General features: G+C 37.5%; 1 protein-coding gene and 1 long non-coding RNA gene across 3 annotated transcripts in view; one reads left to right on the plus strand and one right to left on the minus strand.

Moving 5' to 3' along the window:
- The window catches only part of PDGFC (platelet derived growth factor C), a 199,844-nt gene that overhangs the window by 162,009 nt on the left and 10,013 nt on the right, over positions 1-27,822 (plus strand). For both annotated transcript variants that reach the window (XM_029939734.1, XM_029939744.1), the window contains exon 4: positions 24,180-24,387. In XM_029939734.1, coding sequence (XP_029795594.1) covers positions 24,180-24,387 — 208 coding nt within the window. The remainder of the gene's footprint in view (positions 1-24,179; positions 24,388-27,822) is intronic.
- The window catches only part of LOC115291946, a 32,944-nt gene continuing 25,163 nt past the window's right edge, over positions 20,042-27,822 (minus strand). Inside the window, exon 5 of the long non-coding RNA XR_003908737.1 lies at positions 20,042-20,297. This is a non-coding gene — a long non-coding RNA (uncharacterized LOC115291946). The remainder of the gene's footprint in view (positions 20,298-27,822) is intronic.

A 27,822-nucleotide genomic window follows, 5' to 3' on the forward strand; every position in this document is an offset into this window, starting at 1 on the left:
GAGTCTTGTTGTATTTCTTCCACAAATCATAGCCATAATGCCTTAATCATGACTTTCAGTTTGGGTTTCCTTAAGTAAAACCAAGAACTCGAAGATAAGGATTTAAAGCAATCTAAGTGCAGAATTCCTTTAGGAATGTATGAGGTTCCCCCTCCTATATTTTGCATTGGTCTCTCTCATACCTACTCGAACAGCAGTCATTTTAATAGTAACTCCTTTTGTATGAAGTCCTTCCAAAGCATTCATCTTCTCTTTCAAAGAGGCAACAACTCATATTTGATTGGGTTACATAATATTTAAATAGGGACAATTACAAAACAAGTAGTACTGATATAAGGGGCTTGGGGAACAAATACAGCTGTCTCTTTGTAAGTGTGAACTTTGACTCGGGGAAGCAGAAAGGATGCTGATCATATATTCCTATGTGAGCTATGGGTATCATCTATTGCGTGCTTGCCTGTGTAGGAAAGGTAGCAAAGCCAGGGCAGGTGAGTGACAGTTGGTTAAAATAATGACCATTCTCCTTTGTTCAGCTTCACTATTGATACAGCCTGACAGTGTGTCATTGAAATACTGTAAGTAAATCAAGACTCCATAAATATATAAATAATGAATATATATGTATATATATGGAATGAATTTTAAAATATGCATGGCCATATTTAATAATTGATCATTGTGCCTTGTTATGTATGTCAAAATGGCTAGCGATACGCCATGGCACAGTGTAGACGTTTAATGCATTTTTATCCACTTCTGTAGTTCTTCCTGAAGAGACTTAACTTCATTACTTCTCAAGCTGTAGGGCATAGCATGGCTACCTGGAAGTCACTTAGAGTTCAGAGGAGTGTTTTCAAGTAGTGAGATATTCTTTATACAGAGCTCCAGATGAAGATGTATGGAGAAACATTTTTATCTTCTTGAAAAAAGCAAAATGGCCCACAAAAGGTATTTACCAAAATAATGGAGGAGCAGGATTCTCTTTTCTTCTTTTTCTCCCTCCTTCTTTCTTCCTTTCCTTCTTTCCTCCCTCCTTTCCTTCTTTTCTTCCTTCCTTTCCTCCCTCTCCTCCCTCTCCTCCCTCTCACTCCCTCTTTTCTTTTTTCCTAAGGACTCCCCTATCCTCAACTACTTCATGATTTCATGGTTTTCAAAGTTAATTTTGCAGAATTTTGTCTATACCACCCTGTGCTTACATAGAAAAATGCCATGTTTCTTTGCTTTTCAGTTTTCCTTTAGGTTAAATTGACTTCTCAGTTCAGATCAGGTATTCTACTTTCCAGTCTATGGCACGTGCCTCTAATGTAGGGCATGCTCTGATTTGACCATCCCTTTACACAAAGGACACAGGGTGGTTGAATCTGAGCTATTAACAGCTATGGGGCTTTAGTTTCCGCGCGTATCAGCCTCCCCATGACTGTCAACAGATCAAGATGAACAAATACGGTTTAAAGGGAACTCTGATTTTCTCTACAAGCTACCATGATCCACATAAACACATAGTTGGGAATGCTGGGATAAAACATTTTTGTGTTTTGTGATATGAATTACATCATCTATATTAGCAATCGTGTTTACTCCTCCGAGTTCTTGGACATTACTGAAGCATCCTTAGCACCTTGGTTACTGACCTTGATTAAGATTCTTAACTGAGGCCTCAGTGCAAAGGGGTTGTGTTACTGTGACTCTGAGTGCTACAGATCTGGCTTGAATTCTCACCCTTCCACTAATCTACCTCTATAACCTTGGGGAAGTGTTCCTACCCACAGAATGTGAATGTTGAAAGTTGCTGCCTTATAACATTGTTGTGAGGATTATTAGCTCAGTGTTTGGCATGCAATCAATAAATATATGTTACTTCTCTTTGAAAGGTCAGATTTTCTGATTGTTAGCCACTGTCACTCTAAACGGGTGTTCTTTAAACTTTTTGGCCACCACCCCACCATAAGAAAACATTTTAAAGTGTAATCATGCGTGCGTATGCTCACACACTCGCACATTTTAAAATAGGATATATAGGGATATGTATGTATTATTAAATAATAGTTAACCTTAATACATGAAATCAGTGTTATGTTTTCTGTTTCTTTTTTTTTTAAGAATCCTAGTTATGATGTACTAAATTGATTTCACAACCCACTAAATATGTTACAGCTTGAAGTTGAAAAATCTGATCTAAATTGTAAATGATCTATTATTTATAAATGAAAGAATATACCTGTTGGGCATTTTACTTGCCCTTTTGGAAGAATATCATATTCTACTAAAATGTAAAGATTGATTCTTAACCATCCCCAAGATTGATACCAAAAATCATTTTCCACTATAACCTTCAAAACCTAAAATAGATTTTAGAAAATCTGGATTCAGGGTCTTCCACCAATGTTGACTTATTCAAAACTTACTCCTTTTTAGTAGATTGTCCTCAATGATCACTTTTCAGAGTGCTCCTGATACCTTAACGATGATAGGAACTACTTATTGAATGCCTACTTCACACTCTTTGAAACTAAATGGGCAACGTGATTGCAGTAAATACACTGTTGGTTTAATTTGCCCTCCCACTTCTTTTTTAAAAATTCATTGGTCTTTTAGTGAGGGGATCAACTAACAGCTTTGGAACCAACAGTCCAGAGTCCACTTGGCCCAGTAACTGTTTGCCAGTGACCATGAGCACAGCCGGAAGAGATGGCCTGCTTCATGCCCTGGCTATCTTTATGTTTGCCATGAAACCGTAGAAGAGGCTAGAGCTACTGTGTGTGGATAGCTGTCCCGTGGTGGTACTTACAAATGTGGGAGTGTGAAATTTGTTCTCCTTGCTCTCCACGGTATCATTGGAAACACAGATTAAAGGTTTTGGAAAGCACAGTTTTTCATTGTTTAGACAGGTCTCTAGGCTTCCTGAACTATGCATACTACATGAAATGGGGCCTTTCGTGGTATTTACTCTTTCTGTATTAATGGCATTTCTGCCGGAAGATAGAGCATTTTTGGTAGAAATAACTTGTCACTCAATTGAGATGTTTTGCTTGGGAGATACTGTAGTTTCACAACATATCTCTGCTCGCGCATGCTCTGCTGCTTCCCTGCTCTTCTTAAGCTTTCTGATCTTGACATGTTTGCTTTTGTTTTAAAAAATCGACTCTGTGATTTTTACCTTTGTATTGCATCTGTGCAAAGTTACCACTATTAACATGTTTTATTACTTTTAAAACAAATCTTAGGGATATTTGTAATGCTAAATAACAGATGCAAAATATTTTTCATGGAGTGTGACTTTTAGGTTTTAATTCAGTTCCTGATTGGCTCAAGTATTCCACAAATACTCTGTCATTCTATTCATATAAAAAAGCATTATTAATACAATTGTATTTTCCTTCATATATTTGGATTGTGGCTCCAATGAAATCTGTACTTTTAAAATTTCTTATCCACTTGTGAATCATACAGATATATTAGTAGTTAATTAGTCATTTTCCTCCTCACCCCCACCTCCATTCCCAGTGCTGTATTTTTGAGAACATAAAGAATTTCGGTCTGTTGTTACATTTGTTTTAAACATAGACAAAGACGCTAGACTTTTTTCTTGACCCTTGGGATTGAGAGAAAATATTTACAGATGTTAATCATGGTGAAATTACTTTTCATATGTCCCTTTGATCTCTATGAATAATAAACGGGAGGGCTTCATTAGGCATCTCAAAGTCTCCAGGCCTTCCTAGAATAGATTTGAAAGTTGATGGCCAAATGGAGATTAGGCTTTTAAGCCCATGGTAGACCGGGTGTTTCATTGTTGCCACCATACCTGTACATATTAGGCGGTGAGTACATGTTTTTAGTTTATTTTGAGACTCTCTTTGTATTGCATCTTTGGAAGATTAATGCTACTACACTTTTTTTTTTTTTTTGATTTTAGAACAATTTTGTTGGGGTATGCATAATCCGAAGTAAAGCTAAATAATTAATATGTAGAACTTTGTTTTTTAAGACTTATTTAACTGCTGTAAAATCTTCTCATGACTTAATGTTTAACAGAATTTTCTTCAGTTAATGCGCGGATCAGTTCTTTAGACTTCAAGCCCTATTTTAAGTAACTCCTTCTTATTATAATTCATTTTGGTACACTTTTCACATTATTTTCTGTTTTGCTTCTTGATGTCATAAAGCTGTTTTGATTATATTCTTGATAAAAAAAAAAAGAAAACCCTCATTAATCTCAGCATGTGGCTGGCTCAGTCAGTGAAGCATGTGACTCTTGATCTTGGGGTCTTGAGTTCGAGCCCCACCTTGGGGGTAGAGATTACTTGAAAAGAAAATTTATGTTTGAAGCCTCTTCGCCTGGATGTATGAAGGACATTTCAAACTTAATACGATCCTTTAAAATTTTTGAGTTCCTGATAAATGTATAATAAATTGAATATCATAAACATTAATGATTATACTTTTTTTACAGGGATCACTACAATTCATTTAAGTGCCTTGCCATACAAAACTGCTTTATTGACTATCATATTCTCACTTCTCAGCAGAGCCCCTGGCACATAGTAAGCACTCCAAAATTCTAGTGATCTCGAAGTGAATGAGTGAATGATAAATAACTTTCATGGGTACCCTGGTGGCAGATCTCTCTGTGATAGCCAACAGCACAGTAATAAGTAGCAGTGTCTGGAAAATTGCCTGCCTCCAGATTCTTTTGTGGTAAACCAAAGTCCTAGAGCCCCAAGCTGGGGAGCAGCAGCCCTGTGCTTATTGTGGATGTTAATCCTGGGAAAACCCTTAGCGGTTTGCCTGAGAAATCACCGCCACCATCCAGATGTGAAATTGATGCTTACATAGGAACTAACATTTAAAAGGGAGACAGAGGGCACGGGGGACACCAGCCTGGCTCAAATAGAACATGAGACTCTTTATCCTTGGGGTCATGCGTTTTGGGTGTAGAGATTACTTAGATAAATGAAACTTAAAAAGAAAAAAAAAGTAAAAAATGAGACAGGAAAAGAGATGCAGCTCATATAAAGTAATAAAAAATGTCCAAGTTCCCTACCTTAACCTTGTTAATTACATTACCTATTTCTTCCTGTAGCATCATAATATCTATACCTAAGTTTGTGTTCTGCCTTCAGACTACACAATACGTTCACATACATTAACATGTTTATTAAATAATTTTGATTTTTAAAAATCTCAATGATCATTTGATGCAAATTTCTGTGTTTGCTTCTAGAAAATTAGGGGAGGGTAGGATTTGCAAAGCACAAAGCAGTGTATCCTGGTGGCCAATTCAGGCTCATGGTTCGCTTTGTGTTATTTTGACTCTGTCCAGCCAAGTTCATAGAGTTTCAAGATTGGAAGAAACCTGTAAATTATTTTTGCATATCTTCCATCTGATTCACAATCTCTTTGCTTCACAAACAAAAGTGACTTTGGCATAAAACTCATGAATTCATTTTTTTAGCTGTTGAGGCTACTCTGTTTTTAACCAATACTGTTTTTAGAAATCTCTTTCTTGTATTTAGCAAAAATGTTCTTCTCTTAACACCCTCTCACTGGTTCTAATCTTCCCTTTGAAACTGCATGCCGTGATTTTACTGACTTTTTCCATTATTGGTAATGCGTAGTCACTTGGTACCTTATAAAATATGGTTATGCACATCATCTTATTAGAGCTTCAGAACAACTCAGTAAATTAGGTAGCTTATTTATTGTTATCTTTGTCCTATAACTACTCTAACCCATAGAGAAGATAAGTGGTCTGCTGTGATCACATGCCCACAAATAATAATGTTGGATCCAGGTCACTGCCAAGCTTTTTCTCATTCAAAAGTCCATGTGTTTTCCATGGTACAGCATTGTCTCAAATATCCCTTCCAGTTTAAGTGATGCCCATAATTTTTTACTACCTCAGACTAGGTAATGTTCTAGAACAACTTGTGTGGTTCCGGACGGGGTGTGTGCATATGCACATGTACATATATGCCCATGCAGAGCTTGGACTACATTCGTGGCCGCCCGCTGATGATATATGTAAAGTATTTGGCAATGATAACCAGTCATTGTACCATTTCGGTTTATCTGAGTCTCTTGTCTTAGGTTAAATTTTACATAACTATTTTCTAAAACAAATGCCTACGTCATTTAGCATTTCAGAGTACATAGTTTTCAAGTGAAGAATTGTGAGCCTCACCCTCATGTTATACATTACTGTTTAGTGAAAACAGAAAAACGATTTTCTGGGCAGCTGTTGAAGATTCCTAAGTTTTTCTGTCTGCACTTGGTGTGTGATGAGAGGGAAAAACCTCCCGTCTTACCAGCTTCAGTCACTTTGGCTAGCACAGAAGTAAACGCTTTCAGGTTGGAGCATTGGCCTCAGTAAAACACAAGTATTTCCAAGGCTCACTAAGGAGCTACTTTACACAGTTGGTACAGGATTATACCATGCCCTGAATATCAAAGGAAGAGGTTAGCTCAGTGTCAACAATTATATAACTCTATACTTTAAACCCCCGAACAAAACTAACCACTTCCTAGATCGTGAATAGCAACAGCACAAGCTGAAACCACAGTTGATCAGCGCATCTAAAAACCACAGTTTCGCTGGGACTAGGCTATAATTATTTCCATATATTCTGCATAAAATCATCAGAAGTCAGAAACCATTTCTACATCAGTGAACAGGAAAGACATTTAGGAAGATAAATTATTTTAAAGTAACCATTTGTGAAAAACAGGAAATAAAAGCAGCATCATATTCATTGCATGAATATTCATATTATCAGACTTGAAAGAGTGTCTTTAAAGCTGATTCGTCTGAAACTATACTGCTTCCGTAGCAAATTGCAAGTTTCTCATGAAGCTAATACTTTTAACCGAATACTCTTCTTTTAGTCTAATCACTTAGGAAAAAAATGATTAACAGTAGATTTTTAACTTGAGCATTAATGAGAAGTAACATTGAATTCAGTGTGATGACTGAATTAGCCAGATACTTGATTCAAGTGGGGATTTAGGGCCTGGCTGGGTTTCTGATATTTAAATTTAACCCTTCTCTATAACAACCTTTATATATAGGTTTGTCTTTAAGAGTCTCTAAAAGTAGATTAATATAGACTCTTGTTGGGTCTCTCATAGCCCCTTACGGGGCCTCAGCATCAACATGCTGGATGACCTCCTTAATCTCAGGACACCTTGGAGATTCTAGTGATGCTCAGTGGACCCTGTGACATTCTTCCCTGAGCTCATCATTTCTGTCTTCCTACATGCCCAGTGTTTGCCCTGGGCTTTTCCATGTGCCCATCATGGCAGCATCTGCCTACTGTGACCCCTTGTCCATGGGTCTCCTCGCCTGAGATTTTTGGCAAGTGCACCTGATTTAAGAAGTTTCTGGAAATACTGAGTCACAAAGTTCCATCCCCACACTGTGGATGGTGTCCACAAATGAACTCCTGTTGTCATTCTGACTGACACCACTTTTATTTTAGATTCAAATGTTCTGTAGTGCTGCTGGATACTCGCCCTACAGTTTCTCCGCCCGTCCTCTCTCCCAGTTCCCACAACTGCCATTTTACCATTCATTCTCTCTTTAAACCTCCCGTCCTTACCCTCAGAGAATTCTGCTTCCTGTTTCATAAGAATACAGGCAATCAGAAGAGGACTTCCACATGCTCTCCCTATGCTCTTCCTTATTTCTCAAATGTATCTCGACACCTGGCCCTCCTGTGACCTTGGGTCAACCTTGGAGAACTGGGTTATCTTCCATCTCTTCCATATCCTCTTGTCTCATCTTCAAGGGTGCACCTGCATGCTTCTTTCCCCCCACCACACACACATGCACCCACACGCACCAACCATCTTATTATTTTTTTACTCTATTGGTTCATTCCTCTTGGCATACAAACATGCTACTCTTTCTCTTATCTTACAGAAAAAATATGTCATTCTTTTGATCCCACATCCCCATCCAGCTTCCAGAGCTGCCGTCTGCTCTCCTGGTCGGCAACTCCTCAGAACAGTTCTTCGTGTTTGCTGTCTCTGACTGCTGTCCTTTTATTCTCTCCTAACTCATACTCAGCAAACTTTTCACCCCCACCATTTTACCCAAGTTGCATCTGTTAAGGTCTCCTATGAACACATATTGCCAAATTTAGTGGAAGCTTCTCAGTCCCCTCTGCTTTGACCTGTCATCAGTGTTTGACACAGCTGATCCTCAATTCCTTCTATTGAAGATTTTTCCACCATGTTCTTAGATCATCACATTCTCCATTTTTCTCCTGCTGTACTGACTGCTCCTTCTCAGTCCCCTCTACTGATTCCAGCTCCTCTCTCTAGTCTGGCTTTGGTGACAGTATCCATAGGGTCATTCCCTTTTTGAATCAAGACCACGTCATCCAGACTGGGAAACCATGATACTCACCTCTTCCTCAACAACACCCATTCATTTGCAGTCACATCCAATCCCATGGCTTCGGTGCTGTCTGTAAGCCATTGGCTCCCAGGTTTATATAGCCAGCCCCTACATTTAATCTGAAGTCTCTTCTTGGATATCCAACTGCCTCCTCAACTTTCCATTTGAATTATTGGAACTGCCTCTTAAGTGCCTCCCTGGTTCCACCTTTGCCTTCCTACAATGTCTTTTCAGCACAGCAATATGGTCCCTTTGCCTGAAACTCTCTAACGATTCCTTTCTAGGGTTACTGGAATTAGCGAATAAATATATAAGATGCCCAGTTACACTTGAATTTCATCTAAACAATGAATGACTATGTAACTTTTAGGTCCTACTTACACTAAAAAAATCATTCATTGTTTAGATGAAATTCAAATGTAACTGGACATCCTTGGATATTTTATCTTGCAACTTTACTGCCTGCTCACCCAGAGGAAACACTTAATCCTTCCAGCGACCTACAATCTCCTATATGATCTGGCTCCCTGCTACCTCTGATCTAGCTACAGTGTCCCATCCTTGCTATTCTTCCAATAGACCAGACATACTTCCTCCCTCAGATTATTTGCCCTCCCACTCTGTATACCTAGAATAATCTTCCTCAGAGAGCCACATGACTTACACTCTCTCCTCCTTTAAGTTTTGCTTGAATGTTACCTCCTCACTGGACCATCTCTGTCTGTCTTATCCCCTCCCTGCTTTACTTTTCTTCTGATATACATCTCACTATCCAGTATTCCCTTTGTTTCATATATTGTACTTATGGTCTGTCTCCCTCCAGTAGGATATATGTTTTATAATGGCACATATATCTAATTTGTTCATTACTATATCTTCAGCATCTAGCATAGCATCTAACCTGTATTAGGTGCTCAGAATGTTGAATAATTGAATGAATTTATATATCATGTAAATGACCTTTGGATAATGAAAAACCTGTTCATTATGGATGTGGCTGTTAATGTATCAGGTAGCAGTTACTAGTTCCACATGTTTAATCTCCTTAATATCTTATCTGAACCAGTGGAAACAATGAGGATTTTTATAAAGCAAGATGGGGGAAGGAGAATGAAGATGACTTCAGAGCATCGGACATTTGGGGCAAAGGGTGACAGAGAGGCAGGGTACAAAACAAGACAAAGAAGGGGTGCCTGGGTGGCTCAGTCAGTTAAGCGTCCAGCTTCAGCTCAGGTCATGATCTTGCAGTTCGTGGGTTCGAGCCCCGCATCAGGCTCCGTGCTGATGGCTAGCTCAGAGCATGGAGCCTGCTTCAGATTCTGTATCTCCCTCTCTCGAACCCTCCCCTGTTTGCACTGTCTCTCAAAAATAAATAAAAAACATTAAAAAATTTTTTAAATAATAAAATAAACAAGACAAAGAAAAATAATATGCAAAGACAGCTATAAATTGACCTTGAACTTTATTAAACTTCGCCATGACTTTGCATCTCCCGAGTGTATTTTAGCTCTCCCCAATCCATGCATTAGATTTTACATATAGAAATGGCTGTTATTTTTATATTCCATTTAGTTGATGCTGGTTGATAGAATTTTACCTTCTTTAAATAGGTGGAAGTTACACTTTTTAGAATTACAGCCCAGTCTTCACTTGTACTGACAGAGCTTTCCAGTAATCCCTTGACTTAATGCTGGCTGCTCTCTTCCAAGACGTAGGTAGCCAGTAGGCGCCCTGAATATCCAAGTGACATCTGAGGAGTCTATTTTTAGGTGTTTATTAACCTTAAATTGGGGAACAATGAACAAGATGTTAGGCTGGTTGTTCTTCAGTCTCTTTGCACAGTACAAATGCAGGAACATAAATCCTCTCATTTGCTTAATAGTTTAGCTCAGACGTAGTTATATCACTAAGCTCTTAGGGCTCATGTCTACCCCATTCCAATGGACACTAAAATTAGCAATGGCCATGGTAATACATACATACATTATAATCATGTTCTTAACAATCCTCTTTTTATGAACACTTAGGTTTTCATTTTATTTTTACTCTTCTCTATTAATAATGCTACAATGAATATCCTTAGATTGTAGCTCTGATTATTTTCTTAGGGTAAAATTCTAAATAGGAAATGTATAAGATCTTAGAAAGTGAACATTTTAAGGCTTGTGGAAAATAGTGTCTGATTGTCCTTCAGAATTGCTGTGACATTTTACTCTTCCACACAGTTTATGAAGACGATGGTCTTGCCCTGTCATGACCTGCCGTGGACCTTAACTGTCCCCTGACTTCAAATTCTTACTGTTTTCTTCATTAGGCCTCGTCTTCACTGATTGCAAATGCACACAGACTCCTCCCCATATAATATAGAGGAGCCCTTCTTGTAATCAACCTTCCCATAACCAGATTAACCTGTGTCCTTCTTCCTCACTGTCAAGCTTAGTGAAGTAAGTTCTACTTGCTTCCTACGCTTATGCTCCTTTTTCTTAACAGTTCTTTTTCTTCCTTACCCACTTCACTGACACTTCTAAGGGTATAAACCACCTACTTAATAACTCCAGGGACTTATCTGTATCCCTCTTCCTTCTTGATCTTTCCATCACTTTGAGGTTGCTATCCATCTCCACTTCTCAAAACTCTCCTCTCCTTTGGCTATGGAATCACTAATGCCTCCAGGGCCTGCACTCTCTTCTAGGCCCTTTGGCTGATCTATTTCAGGCACCATTACTGGCTGCCTGGTATCTGAATATTGGGAATCCCGGTTTCCTGTCTGTGATTATCTTCTCTTCTCATTTTATTTATCTTCTTATTCTGTGGCTCTAACTAACCTTAAGTATGTAATGACTGTAACTCTCTATCCTTATCCAGCCCTTGGTCTTTAAGGCCGTGGAAGTATTTGCACTTGTCCATTGGACATTTCCATCCCAATACTCCAAAGGTTCTCTACTTAAAATGACCCAGCTTGAACCTTTTCCTTCTTTCATCCTTACCTATTTTGTCACTCAGCTCATTGTCTCAAGCTAGAAATAGTTCATACCTTGCTGGGCTCTTCTTTGCTTCATTCCCTGTTCCATCAGCTGCCAATTCCTATGGAGTCTACAGTGACAGACTTTGACATCCTCCCCTTCATTTCTTTTCCTCAGTGGTGATCATCAGATTATAAAGCATACTTTCTTTATAAGAAAAATTTTTTTCATATTTTGTCTACCAGATTTTAGAAGGGATCACAGTTACCCAGGAAACATAAGACCTTTCTCCTCTGCTCTGAAATACTTTATGGGCAAACGGGAGAGAGAGGTACAATAATTCCATTGTACTGGGTAGGGATGTTGCAGAGGATGAGCAAAAGGCACTCAGCTTAGCAGTAGTGCTCTGGAGGTGAGGAAAGCCTGGTTACTGAAAGCCTACTGGAGGTGTTGCCTCCTTACTGATCAGTTGCCATTGGCCCAATGAAGAAGGGAGAAAGGTAAAACAGCATGGGCAAAGGTTCAAAGCCTTTATGGCTTCCACTAGATTCTTCACACCTCTTTCCTCGCTCCTCACACAGAAGAGAAGTAGAAAACCAAAAATAAAAGCCTGATTATATCCCACCTTTCTTAAAGTCTCTTTGGATTCTCCTGCCCCTTGCAGATTCGATCCAAATTCCATAGCTTGACGCACACACAGGCTTCTTAATCAGGCAGACCCTCGCTCTCCACGGCATCTTCACCTCCCGGCACCTGCCCTCCCCTGCTTCTGCCACCACTACCCTCCCCACCCTCACACTCCCAGCCACGGCCATGCTGCAGCCACACTCTTCCTCTGCATTTTACCCCAGCGCTGGTTTTTCTCCCAGCTCTGGTTCTTCGTAAGTATCAGAAGTGCTTCTAATCTGTGTAAGTACTTTCTTCTCTGATCCCAACATTAACTTTCACTTCTTCATTGTAGCCTCCCCTTAATTCTTTCAGGTGGAATTAAATGCTCTCACAGCACTTTGTTTTTAACCTCTGTTGTAGTCCTTACCCAAGTCCTTACCTTACCCAAGGGACACCGGTTTATCCGTCAAGAGATAAGAAGAGAACAATGGCAATTTATCTTCATCACCTCAGTGCCAGCACATTAATAGTCATATCACATTTTGTGAGATGATTTCACTTTCACCTGCCCCCAATTTCAAACAGTAATGTTCCTTATAGCAACAGAAGGAAAAGACCTCAGGTGTGTTTGGGGATAATGGTAGCAACTTTCACAAGAACATTCTATGCTCTCTTTTGCCTTGGTGATTTCCCTTGACCTGCCCAGAATTCTGACCATGTGACACGCCTTCATTTTAGTGTGGTGACCAATGTGAAAGGACATAAGGAAAGAACTTATAGTTTACACTTTTCTTTTTCGGAAGTGTTTGGATTTGAAGATGAGCACTGAAGACTTTATGGCAAAGTAGAAAGGGATATCACAGAGTGAGTAAACAAGTAAAAGGAAGTGACTTAGCACTTGATAAAATAGTTGTCATTCATATCGCCCTCTGTCATTGAAATGAAATTCACTTTTCGCTGAATAGTTACTTTAAAGGAGATTGTTTCAGTGCAATCCCGCACACTGTAGTTAACAGTTACACGGGGGGCCTGACTAGTGAAATCTTGCATTTTTGGTGGGGTTTTATTGCTAATTTCATATAAAGACTTTATAGGCAAGGAATAAAGATTCCAAAATCTGAAATCAGAGATGTGAGCTAAAGTGAGCTAAAGACATTATTTTATATATATATATATTTTTTTTTTTTTTTAAAGTTCCTCAGGATAGAGTTCTTCCTGGCCACAAACATACCTGGACATGCATTCACTTACCTTGCTGTTGTGAAATTCCTTTTTCTCTCCTGAGAAGAGCTACTGAATATAAATCTGCTGTAACAGAGAAAGGAGTTTGAACAAGGATTTCCCCTCTGGGGCAGGACAAGCTCTGATTTGCCGTGTTGGTGTTATAAGAATGTTGGGTGGGGATATCAGTGAACATTGACTAAATAGGTAATGTCACTCCATATGGCACACACCAACATAAATCATGAACTAAATTTCTTAAAATAATTTTGTATCTTGACTAAAGCTGATATAATGTGACTAATGAAATATACAATAAAATCTGTGCTTGAAAATGCCTAATACATATAATGCTCAATTTGGTTAAAATTTTAAATTATACTGTTTTACTTAACCCTTAAAACAGTTTTCTGAGGGAGTGCGACTGTGTGTGCTTTGAACATTTATCTACAGACACACACGTAACTAAGATGTGCACCGTGTAATTTACAGAAACACCCAATTTTCTTGGCTGGTGGGCATGACTGTCCTAGTCTGAAGAGAACATAATCTATATCATCTGTAGTCTGTAGAACAATTACTGAGTGCCTTCTGTACAGATAGAATGTATCCCAAGGTCGCATTAACTGCGACTTTCAGAAGGTATAATGAGTGAAGAGAGGTTTGTAAGATCTGTACCAACCTCTTCCATCAGGTTTGACTATGAGTTATCAATAGAATGTTTAAAATAAAAGCCATAATTTTAAAAATGTGAAATTTAAAAACAGACACATGTTTCTAGAAAAATTAAAATAATAAAAATATGATGTCTACCATTTGTGGTAGAATGCATACAGCTCTACTATTTAATTTATTCTACAAAGGCAAAGGCAAAAACAGAGAGGCCAGTCAGATTATTGCAGGTGGTAGCCTGGATTATAAAATAGTAGCAACAGAGGTGATGAAAAGTGGTCAGATTCTACACATGGTCTAAGGTAAAACCAAGATAATTTGATGTGGGATGTAACCAAAGGAGAGGCACAAAGAATGACTCCCGATGATGGAATTGCCATTTGCTGTGATAGCAAAAAGGTGCTGGTTAGACGTAGGAATCTGATGGCAGTCCCCATGTAAGTCACATATAATGCTTTGAAACAATGTTAGATTGCTAAAGGAAAGAATGGAGACAGAAATGAGCCTTGGAACATTTTAGCATGTAAAGGCAAAGTGATCAAGATGAACCAGTAAACAGAGCTAAGGAGATGATCCATTGGGATTGGAAGAAAAGTTGGAGGCTGCTCTTAAGTTAGGATGAAGATTGAGAAAATGGACCGTTGGAGTCAAGCTGGGTGTGGGGACAGGCAGAAGTCATTGGTGACCTTTCTACTTTATATACATGTGAACTACTTCCTTTAGATAGTCTCATTTTACTCCTCACAGCCATGTCCTGAGGGTTTTTTTTTTAATCAATGTCTCCAGGTTCAGCTACTTGCTCCCACAATCTGACAGTATACTGTCAAGTGATCAAAAAATACGTAACTCTGTACCATTGTTTCTTACCCAAAGGAAGGTCTTCCTCCCATACAAAGTTCAAATGAGGTTGAGGGTCTTCTCTAACTATTAAATTTATTGAACACCTAATTGAAAATATCTACCAATCTAAGGCATCATTTCTCAGCTAGATCTTCACAAAGCATTCCAAAAATTTCCCTTATTGGTTGTTGAATTAAATAGATTGAATTAGAAAAGATATTGAACTATAAGAGACATTTCTATAAAAGTCTTAGGGATTTTGGTTCAAGGTGAACAGTAATTCAAGTGTTTCAGTGAAGATGTGTTTTTCTTCTAACAGTTGTTAGTTTACATTCTCTTTCAGTTGAAGTTTCTTACTATTGACCATTTCTCGAGTACTGTAACAAAGCAAATTTATAGGCATTCAATGTAATAAGATTAGGAAAAAAGTCATGTGATGTTTTGTTGTCAAACACTTGCGGCTAGTAGATGTTGTTCAAGCTTTTTATGGCCTGTCACATTTTTTGATTCAGGGGAATAATTTTTAAACTCTTAGTAGGAAAAAAAAGCTTACTTTTGGCTTCCCAGAGATGCCAGTGTGGAAAATGGGCTTGGGAGTATGTTATTTAGTTGTCCTGTGGGATTCTAGTTTTCAGTATAGATTATTACTTTTAATCCACAGCTTTACCTAGGAAGTGGAAAACTGTGTGGATGCTGATTCACCAGCCCACAGTCAGCCTGCTCCCTGGCAAAGGGCTGACTTCGTGAGACTTTCCAATCTAAGGCATTAGCAGCAGGGTGAAATGCTTTAATTGGGGCACCTACAGACCAGAAACATGTTCGGTGAGAAGGATTTGAGGGTAACCATGTTGGAATTTGTCAGTGTAGGAAGATTGTGGTGATTCTCCAGTTTCATACACTAATAGGACAATGGGGCCAGTAGCAATGATTTCCTCCACTAGTTTAGTAAGAAGCTGTATTTATGAACATCGGCTTTACTTTTTTAAAGACTACATTTTCAACAATGCTAGTCACATCTCTTTTTCCATATTTGGGCCCCGGCAGAGTACTGCTGCTACTCAGGGTTTGCCCGAAACCACAAAGCTCTTGGCATTTGAAGGTCAGTGTCAGGTTTGAGCCTTGAAATGACTCCTTTTAAAAAAAAAGTCCTGGGTGTTGAACATTTCTTGCTTTTCATACTGGCCTGTCACTAAGATTACTTCTATAGATATGTCAAGTTTTATTCAATTACCATGCTCCTTCAGTCAGAACTTCTCAATATTAAGACTTGACATGAATGCAATCGACCCCCTTCCCTAGGATTCCTCACTTAAATATATAATCTGCATTACCCACACAGTATTAAACCATCTGTTCTCGAGTAGGAATGCAAGCACTTGCTTTTCTGTGCTGGCTTAAAAATAATTTAAAAACATAACCAAGATAACTTTTTGGATGAATTCAAATAAGAACAAGGGGCAGGACAAAGAAGCATGGTTAAATGAATTGTTCCAGGGCATTCTTGTGTCTTTACAGAACCTCCCGTCACTTGTTCCTGGCAGGCATTTTGGTCTGGGTGCCCTGTCTGCTTCCTAAGCTCTTGATGTCAGACCTGTATACGTTATAGCAGCTCGACATTCTATAAATGGCATTGAAGTCACATTTACGAAGTGGTGTAACAAGACTGAAGGGTGTTTTTTTCCTTCTCTTAGAACACCTGGGTTTTTATTTTGTTCTCTGTATTTAATGACTGCAACAAGAATAAAACCTAATCGGCTTTCCTAGCCCCTCTGTTAGGTATGAATGAAGTGAAAGGCTCCTTATCAGTTTGAAGTGTAGTGAATGCAGAGGGCTAAGAAAGCCGCCGCATAAATCTTTGTCCGCCCTGAAAGGTTTGCTATGCTACTTGCTAGTTGCTATGCTACTCAGAGTAAACATTTTTGTGTGTGTATTTGTCCAGGAAGGCTCGTTGTAAATGTTGTATTTTTAAAATTGCACTTGCCACAAAAATCCTAATAAAAAGACAAGCCATGTTTCTTTTAGAGATATGTAACTATTTATTGTGAAATTATAAGCAATTCAGATAGTACTGTCCCAAACAGGAAATCAGCTTTTTTTCTCTAAAAAAGGAAAAGATGATAATAAAAAGATTATAATAAATGCATAAAATATTTAAAGTAGCCATAGTAAAATACAAAAACACTGAAATGTTGATTTCTCCACAGTTAACATGGGAGAAGTCAATTAGAGGACTTATTCTTGCAACCAAACTTTCTGTGTTGAGGTTGTGACACAGATTCTCAGATGGCCATAACTGGATGTGAACCCAGGTCTGCCTGTTACTTTTCAATGATAAAAGTAGAAATAGATCATTTTTCAGTTATTTTTTCATGTTAAGTTCACTTTGAAAAAAGTTTTTTAATGTTTATTTTTAAGAGAGACAGAGCATAAGTGGGGGAGAGGCAGAGAGAGAGGGAGACGCAGATTCTGAAGCAGGCTCCGGGCTCTGAGCTGTCAGCACAGAGCCCAACGTGGAGCTTGAACTCCTGAACCGTGAGTTCATCACCTGAGCCAATGTCAGACACTTAACCGACTGAGACACCTAGATGCCCCTTAAGTTCACTTTTTATGCTCCACACTCACCAGGATTTGTATGATACTTCAGTTACTTATGTGATTCACCACAGCAAATTCTCAGGTTGGCTTTATTTTGGCAAGGAAACATCACACCTATAATAGGTAAAGAAATTCTTTTTCTTTAGGGAGATAGAGAATATTTGACTTATAAACTTCACCAGGGCAGGTGGTTTGGTTTGTTTTGTTTACAGGGCCTACCTCATGAGCTTTTGAATTAATTTAAGTAATTTAATGGTTATAGTATAAAATTAGCCTTTATTTGCTGCTGTGATAGATACTAAGAAGTAGATGGCACCATGCTTTAGTTCTCAAGGGCTACTCTTTAACAAACTATCACAGATTGGGTGGCTCAAACAGCAGAAGTTTATATAGTCTCACAATTCTGGAAGCTAGAAGTTCCAGATCAAGGTATCAACAGGATTGGCTTCTTCCAAGGCCTTTCTCTTTGGCTTGGAGATGACCATTTTCTCCCTGTATCTTCTGTGCATGTCCATAAGCACTTCCTCTTCTTAAAAGGACCAGTCATATTGGATTAGAGCCCTCCCAAATAACCTCATTTTAACTGAATTACCTCTTTAAAGGCCCTGTCTCTGAATACAGTCTCATTCTGAGGTACTAAAGAGTATAACTTCAACATAGGTATTTTAGAGGGACACAATTCAGCTCATAACCCAACATGTATCTATATGTATTTGAAAACATGCTGATATCAATTTTCTGAACATGAATCTATTTCCTTCTGAATTTTAGAGCCACAGAGCTTGCATTTGTAAGCTAGATATGTTTGCCTTTCTAAGGACATTCAGTTCTTAAAAGGCAAGGTAAACTTGTATGCACTCTCAGGACAGTGAAAAAAGAAAAGAAAAGAAAAAAAAAAGAAAAGGAAAGGAAAGGAGAGGGGAGGGGAGGGGAGGGGAGGAGAGGAGAGGAGAGGAGAGGAGAGGAAAGGAAAGGAAAGAAAGAAAAAAGTCAAATTATGTTAGTTGTAGCATAGGGCAGTGTCTCCCAAAATTCACTGATAACCTAAAGCAACAAGGAAAATTTAAAGAAAAAAATAGAGTTCAGCCTCATCACAAACTTACTAAGGAGAATGTTTTATTTCTTAAGCTTTCCAAAATTTTGCTGAAGCTGTATTGGACCCTTTTTTTCTTTTTTCTTATTCTTTTTTTAAATTGAGATATAATAGACATACAACATCATATAGATTTAAGTTGCGCAGCATGTCGATTTGATACATTTCTATACTGCAGTATGATCACTGCAATAGCATTAGCTAACACCTCTATCACATCTATCACCCCACCAACACTGCCTAAGGATTTTTTGGTAATAATACCAAAAGCACAAGCAACAAGAGCAACAATCAATTAAGTAGGACTCTATCAAACTGGAAGTTTCTGCACATCAAAGAAACAGTCCGTCAAATACAAAGTCAACCTGTGGAATGGGACAGAAAAATTTGTAAACCATAAGTCAGGTAACGGTTAATATCCAAAATATACTAGGAATTTATAAAACAGTAACCAAAACAAAAATCTGATTAAAAAAATGGGCAGAGGATCTGAATATACATGTTTTGCTTTGTTTTTGTTTTTCCAAAGCAGACATCCAAATGGCTAATGTGAAAAGATGCTTAACATCATTAACATCAGGGAAATAAATATCAAAACGACAGTGAGATGCCACCTCACACCTGTCAGAATGACTCTCATCAGGGAGACAAGAGATCAGGGGATTGGCGAGGATGTGAAGAAAATGATCCCTCTTGTACCTGATAATGACATAGAATTCTTAAATTTAAAACCCGGAAAGAAGCTTAGAGGTGACTGAGGTTAGTAGCTAGCGCTTTACAGAGGAGGAAACTGAGACTCAGAGTGGTTATAGTATTTGCCCAAACTCTCTTCCATAAACGGGAGCATCTTCAGGATTAGAGTCTAGACTCACTGACTCTTGATCAGGGCTCTTCTGTCATTCGGGGTAACTTTCACCAAGAAATTTAAAAGCCCTCACTTTGTTTAGGATCCTTCTTCTTAGTACATGGCACTGACATTTTAGAAACGCATTGTTCAACAGGACACTTCACTGCATAGAAATTTCAGATCTCTTTCTGCTCTTTCACCATCTATCCTTCCAAGTGACATACCCAAACATCTAGGCTGGGATTAGAGAGTCACCTGGTTGTCATTGCTGCACTGCACAGAATGGCAGAAAAAGCCTTTTTTCTGGTTTACTAAAGAAAGGGTGTCGATTTAGTTTATGTTACAGCACACCGAGAAACTTTGCTTTCCATTACTGACTATTATCATCAATTAAATATTCTTAGGATGACCCATAACCTAGTAATAAGTTCCTATTTTCTTTTTAAAATGTTTTTATTTATTATTGAGAGACAGAGAGAGATAGAGCATGAGCATGGGAGGGGCAGAGAGAGGGGCAGACACAGAACCTGAGGGAGGCTCCAGGCTCTGAGCTGTCAGCACAGAGCCCAACGCAGGGCTCAAAATCACAAACCACGAGATCATGACCTGAGCCAAAGTCGGATACTTAACCGACTGAGCCACCCAGGCGCCCCAGTAAGTCTCTGTTTTCATGGTGAAGAGAGAGTGGAGGTTGTGCAAATTCAATTCAATCTAAGGCACTTAGTCCAACATTAGTATTTTTAAATAGAAGATAGTGTTAGAATTCTTTAGACACTAAATGTTGAAGGAAAGGCTATAGCTTACGCTGAAAAGAGTAGTTTTTAATTAGAGGAAAAATGAAAATGTAAAGGGTCAGAGGGCATTTCTCCCCTCTAACTTCTTTTCTCCATTGCTCTTCCTTTTCTCTGAGAATCCTGTAGACAACTTAGGGAAGCAGAACTACAGAAGTGAGCAACGTGGTTGTTCTTGAACCGGTGGGTGCGGTTAAGGGTCATGAGAAAGCCCTTATATAAAAGCATGCTTCATCTGTTCTGTCCAATGGCTGCGTCTTTGAACCTAGGGAAAACAAGTTCATTATCACCTCTTGTGTTGGGATGGGAACTGCGTGTATCATTATCTTTTCTTTTAATTTATCTTATTTTAATTTAAATATTTAGAGACTTCGAGGTTTATAACAGCAACTGATACAAGCATGCAGTCATGTACTCCAACTTGGTTTCTCCCAGGCTTTGTCCAATAGTACAGCCTTCATGCACCCAAGGTGTGCGGATTTTGTTTGTCCAATAGTACAGACTTATTTTGTTTTGCTTTCTTTTGTATAAATACTTTGCACTTATTTCAGCAGTGTTGATTTTAATTGGAACTTTTTGTTGCTTCAGAAGTAATGCTTTATGCAGAGAGGCTCAAACAAATGTGGAAGCAAAATAAGCCCTTCTTGTATTATGGTCTAACTGAAAATGGCTTAAATAACAATTTTATATCATACCTAAAATATACATCTGCACTCTGACATCTTAACAAATAATATGTTTTTGTATTAGCTTTCTACATTTACTCTCTGTGTGCAGATCATGACACATTTTATTTGTTTTATATCGTCATAATCATGAGTAATAACTCAGTTATTCTTTAAGTATTACTGGCCCTTAATTTCACATTATATAAACATACATTTTGGCTTATGTTTTAAAATTTTTCACATCTGCATTAACCTTTTCACATTATAAACTTAATCAATATTAACCAAATTGATTATATTAACAATGAAAGCTTTTATTAGACAATTGTTTATTTATATCCATAATATAGTTATAAATTATAATATTATTCTCTATCAGCGGTTTTACATTTCTTGGACAACTAAAAAAATACTGGAGATAAACAGAAATGTATTACATTTGGGTTCTACTCTCAAAAGTTGGATTGAATAATTGAAAACATCTTTGTGCTAATACTTTAGCCAGACTCTTGACACTATTGAAATTAGATCTTTAAAATAAGAATGAAATCAGTTTTGACCCGAGACTGCCACAGTCATTTCTGCTGATTCTGCTTTTTAAAAACGCCCGTTTTCCTGTGGACAGAGAAGGGTCTGCACCATAGGCCGTGAGCTTCATCAGGGGATATGCCTACTGCGGAAAACAGTGGTTCTTTCCTTTTGTTTTCTCTTTCCTCTCCTCTCCTCTCCTCTCCTCTCCTCTCCTCTCCTCTCCTCTCGGCTTCTCTTTCCTTTCCTTTTTTTCTTTGTCCTTTTTCTAATTTATAGAACAGCTTCTACTCTTCAAGCCATGTGCCCGCAGGATAGCCCAGAGAGAGGATCTTTTTCAAATTGACACAATTGAGATATATGGCCAATGATGGCCCTGTTATTAAGGAAGTTTTCATGGATGAATCATGTTTCAAGAAAGGCCATTATAAATGGTAAAGATTTATTATGCGGATCACAGGAGAGAGAGCTTTGCATATGGAGGAAGGGGGGCAGTATTTAACATGAGTAGAGATACAAGGTCTGCAATGAATATGACATGTGCAGTAGTTAGTGAAGAGACTGGATTGATTGAAACAAAATGTGCATGTCTTTGATGAGTAAAGGATTAAATGGGAAAGGTGAGCCGAGGTCAGATTGTGAAGATCCTGAATGCAGGGTGAGGAATTTGGATTTTATCCTCCAGACGAGAAATCACTCTAGGCATTTGTCCAGATTCATCACATGATCAGTGATAAGTTGTTTTAGGTAGATTAACCCGGGGTTATGCAGCACAGAATCAAGGGAATAAAGAAAGACTGAAGGCAAGGAGACATTAGAGTCTGCCGAATAGAATAGATTGTCTCCAGTATCCAGCCCAGGATCCAAGTAATAAGGATGAAAAGGAAGAGCTTACATTTCAGTTTTTATTTTTTAATTATTACAACAAATGTTATTTTTACTGGATCTCTAAAAAGAATCCCATATTTATTATAAAAATGTTAAAAATATAAACACACATATTATATATTTATATATATTAAATCAAGGTATATTTATATACCTTGGCAGGTATTTTTGTCATTTACTACATTTACTTTTGTTAATAAAAACAGGACTAAGAAGAAGACAATGTTTAATGATGGTACACTATTTCAGTTTGAGTATAGTGCATAACGTTTTCAATACCATAAATTTAGATTTATTATCCATTTTATGCTATTGTAAACACTACTGAATGAACAGCAGCCAACACAAATGCTTTCTTCCTCTCTCCTCCTCTGCAAAAATAATAATAAATAAAAATAGGGGTGCCTGGATGGATCAGTTGAAAGAGTATGCAAGTCTTGATCTCAGGGTTGTAACTTGGAGCCCTGCATTGAGTGTAGAGATTACTTACACAAATAAAACTTTTAAAAACTATAAAAAATAAATAAATAAATAAATAAATAAATAGATAAATGATTGGGGCGCCTGGATGGCTCAGTTGGTTAGGTGTCCGATTCTTGGTTTCAACTCAGGACACAATCTTGCAGTGGGTGAGTTTAAGCCCCACATCGGGCTCTGTGCTGACAGTGTGGAGTCTGCTTGGGATTCTCTGTCTCTCTCTTTCTCCCCCAAACTCCACTCTCTCTGTCTCTCTCAAAATAAACTTTAATAATAATAATAATAAATAAGTTAAGCGTTTGTTCATGTATTTATTTTGCCTATTTTGATTTTGGTTCTGATATATCACTGCCTAACTGTAGTTCACTCTAAAACTTGGCGGTTGCATTGGCAGGTTTGTTATTGAACTTTTATTGAAATTATTGCCTCATTTTGGTTTACCATTTAAAATGATGTCTTTTAATCCATTGCTCGGCCATGGGCATTCAGATTACTTTGAAGTTTTCTCTGTTTCAGGCAACACTGTGATGAATATTGTTGCACATGTCTCCATGTGCACAAATAAAAGGATATAAACCTTTTTTAAATACAAAAGTGAATTACAGGGACATGCATCATATAAATCTTAGCTCTAATATCCTGTGTACATCCATTAAATCAGCTGAAGTGGATGTAGCAATTTACATTCACTTCTGCAGGCACAACGGAGAAATTTCAATTTACCCACATCCTTGGCAATCTTGAATCCCTGCCAATGTCATGTATGTGAAATAGTATCTCCTTTTTTGTATGTGAGATAATACCTCACTTCATTTTGCACTTCTCTGATAACTAATGAATTTTAGCATGCTTTTATGTGTCTATTGGCCATTCAAGCTTCTTGCCTGGAATTTACCCATTCTCTATCAAATTGTTGGAGGGGTTTTTTTTGTTTGTTTGTTTTTTGTTTTTTGCATACTCTGGACAGCAATCCTGTGATAGTTCTGTCATTTATCAAGGTGTTCTGCCAGTGTCTGTCTTTTAATCCTGTTTATTTTAAAAAAAAAGGGGGGGGGAGAATTAATCAAAGTTATTTTTTATGGAATATGTGTTGGCTACATTGACTAACAAGTTCTCCAGTGTGAAAGTCTTTTCACCTATATTTGTTCTAATTCTTCATGGGTTAATTATTTTATATTACATTTTTAATTTCTCTTACACTCATTTGCATAAGTCCCTGTTGATTTTTTGTAGATTGAGGAAAATGAAAAGTGAAAAGCAATAGAAAAATTTGGTAAACTGTGTTATAGTTTCCATTATAAGTCCCTAATTGAACTATAAAAACATTTTCTTCTTATTTAAGCAACAGATATCCACATCTGCCATGGTTTGTGATAATGACAGTTAATGTCTTTCTCACTGACTACACAGAAAATTTGTTGGAATTCATCGACGTGAAGTCTTTGCAAAGCAGTTATCATTTATGTTGAATACAGGTTCCTTTCCCTTGCATTTTCAGCCTTAGTTTGCCTAACTTTGTGCCTAAGTCCAGAGGAAATACATTGTCATCTTTAAAATAGTTAACAGAAGATTCATTTTACTTTCAGCAATTCACAGAGGCTGTGAGCCCCTCAGTGTTACCCCCTTCAGCTTTGCCACTGGATCTGCTTAATAATGCTGTCAGTGCCTTTAGTACCTTGGAAGATCTTATTCGGTATCTTGAACCAGATAGATGGCAGTTGGACTTGGAAGATCTATACAGGCCAACTTGGCAACTTCTTGGCAAAGCTTTTGTTTTTGGAAGAAAATCCAGAGGTAAGTTTTCTCTTCAGATTCAAGCCTCATTTGATTCTCTTAACAGCCAATGTTTCAAATTCTTCTACCTTAGCTTCTAATGAGTAGAGTTTGAAATTCTTCAATGATATATTTAACCCATTTTTGTAACATTTGAGCATATTTACATATTAAATAAGAACGCATACACAGAGAAGCAATTATAATTCAGTGGGTTTGGAATACTATAAAAGGATAGTTTTGCTGAAAATTCTTGACATTTCTTTAATTCAAAAATACCATTTTAATGAAGTCCTCTTTTACATTTCATGAGAATTGGTGCTTATTCAAATCTAATTTTGGGAGGTATATTGATTTAGAGACTCAACAAAGATTACCTTAGCTGCTAAACCAAGTTTGGGCTTTGAAAAGGGAAAAAAAAAAATCAAAATTGTTACATCTATCATTTCCTCGTGTGTCAGAATTATACTAATTTCTGTCTCCTAAGCCTGGGAATTTCTATAAATAATATGGAAAATAACAGTGGCTCACCACAAAATAAGACTAGTAGTTTCCAAGATAGAATTCAGAGCAAGAAAAGAATGACCTAAGGTAATTTACCACCATGATAATTTTTCTCTCTATTAGTTTGCCTCTGGAATGATCCACTTGACCATATGAGCATATCTCCCTTCAAGAGTGAAAATGTTGATAATTAAACTTAATTCCACATGGTCAAGAAATTGGAAATAATGTTAACTGAGTCATCTCTAAGGTTAGCTAATTTTCCTAGTGACGTCAGGATTGGAGAGTATCCATCCTGTGTATCAGACACAAATGAACACGCAACAGAAATAACTGGCTAATTATAATGCACTCAAAAAATCTCTTTCAGGTTCTCAGAAAAAAGCATTGAAATCTTACTCAGGATCACTCTAGAGAATGGAACGACAGTCTGGAGAATTCATAGAGAAGGAACATGGTTTAGTTAGTTTGAGCAATTCACAAGGGCAGATTGCACCAGACTTGTTCTTCTAAATCTTGTCGAAAAGAAACCCGATTCCTGCCCTTTCCTGCTAAGAGTTGCAGCCCTTCTGGATCAAGAGCTTTAATCTCAGCAGGTCATGTTCAGACTTGCCCAACCATGATATTTTGCTATGCCAACAGACGTGGTTTCCTTTCAGCAATATTTGAAATTGGTGTTAAAGTACACGGGCAGCAGAATCCTGTCCAGATGCTGAAAGCTCTTACATATTTATAAGATTGGATCTTGATGAGTAACTTATGAACACTTCCCTTCCCTCCCACTTAGGAACAGGAAAAAGATTTCCAAGCTTGGCTGAAACATTTGTGAATAGAGCCTTTGTTAAATTTGAAGTCGATTATCATGTTGATCTGGAAGAAGCAAAGGGAGTAAACCAGGTTCTAAGCTCAGATCTTGTTTTTGACAGCCGATCTCAGGATTCCAGCCTAAAAGTCTCCCCTCTAGCCATGCCTTTAGGCCTGCACTTCTCCACCTGGTGCGCAGTAAAGATTTGGCCGGAGGCTAGCATGTATTTAAAAGCATCCAGCACTGAACCAGATCTTTCAAATATTCATTTAGCACTTTCCAAATTGATGTCCTTTGCAGTTTGCCAAAACTATTAACTTTTTAAGCATACAGTAAGTGTGAGAAAATGAGTGTATATTTTTGGAACTCTACGTAAACTAAAATGCAGGTGTGGGATAACATCTATATAGACAAAACCAACTCCCCTCCCAAGAGTCTTTCTACAAAAGAACAAGGAGTAAAACGTTTAAAAGCATCTAATTAGACATCAAAATTGATTTTCCACAGAATAAACATATCATAGTGTTACCACATTCATCTTAGAAAGACCACCCTCAGATTGCATGACAGTAATAGAATATCCTTGGGCTGATTATCTTAAAAGAATGAACAACGAACAAAGTAAAATATAACCATGATTTGTTTTCAGTTAGTATTATCCTTTTTCAGTAAAACCTGCAGTATGGGTGAATCTGAACAAGAAAATTTTCAGTAGGAAAAACAACTTTACTTCGTGCCATGCTCAAAATCTTCCTTCTTTAGAAAGACAAACTAGTTTATGCCATGTATTATCTTAGAGAGTAGTTATGAAATGGGTATAAAGGACCTGAACACTGATTTTGGTATTTTAAATATTTTGCAGAGGGAAACTTCCCATAATACTATAGTTACATTATTAAAAAAAAAAAGTATGTGTTGGACATGATCTTTCTCTCTCTTTCTTCTCCTCCTCTTCCTCCTTCTTCTTTTCTTCTTTTTCTTCGTCGTCGTCATCTTCTTCTTCTTCTTCTTCTTCTTCACAATGTTTGGAGAACTCATGACATCAAATTATAGTCACGTGACTTATTTTAATGACACTTAGATGATGAGCATGAAGCCTTAGGAGTGGGTAGCTTAAATTTCAAATAAGATATGCCAAACTGAAAATCCTTAATTGTATTTTATAGCCCAGTGTGGACTGTGTTAATGTTTTTCATTTTTTCCCCGTTTTCTTCCTCTGGCTTAAGGTTTTCATTCATACATTGCTACTGCGGAAAAAGAAAATACCTTATTTTCTAAGTCAGGCTTACTTAAAAAGGGCTTTTGACTTCTGTGTCAAACATGATAAATGAGTGGAAGCAAAGTTGCAAGAGTGTTTAAATTTTCACATTACAGCAGGTATCATAACTCAGTTCACTTGGGAAATCTATCTAACCTTTTATTGTGGTTAAGTAAACATTTTAAAGTGAACATGTACAGTCTCATTTTCTAGTTTCATGAAATAGTGTGTTTAACACTGAGGTAGATGAATAGCCTTTGAAGGCTAAGAGCTTCATTCACATTCTAAAGAGGTATAAATCTTAAATCAGCGTTGAAAGTGTTGGCAACTGGCTTTGTATGTTTGTGGATGTTTTAGACTTTCTAAACCCTTCTTGCACAGATATTAAGTTCTAGAGAAAAGATTCAGATAAACCCAGATATAGCTTTCGCAGTGAAAAAGCGGTATGTACAAATACTATTAGTTCAGCGAAATGAAATCAGGTGAAATGTGTGATGTCATTTAACTCAATTATCTCATTACTTTTATTAGAGATAAGTTGGTCTTTTATGACACTCAAAAGAATGAACTCATTTCCTTGTAAATATTTAAAAGCTATCCTTTCACACGATCAATTTTCAGTTGAAAGGAAAATCTTTAAATACTCAAAAGAGTGGTTATCTATTGAGTTGGAAAAAATAATTTCTTAGCTAAGTAAGATTTTGAAGTGGACCTTTAAATTGGCATTTCCTTGGTGTTTTCCTATACTTGACCAAGGTTTTAGCCATATAGTTTACATGTGCTTATAATTTACAATTGCATATGCATGATTTATAATACATTTAGGTAACATTCCAAATTTTAATAAAATCTTTATTTTTGAAGAAAAATTTCTGATGAATGGTATGTT

Source organism: Suricata suricatta, chromosome 1 (assembly GCF_006229205.1).
Source record: "Suricata suricatta isolate VVHF042 chromosome 1, meerkat_22Aug2017_6uvM2_HiC, whole genome shotgun sequence".
NCBI classification, from domain to species: Eukaryota; Metazoa; Chordata; class Mammalia; order Carnivora; family Herpestidae; genus Suricata; species Suricata suricatta.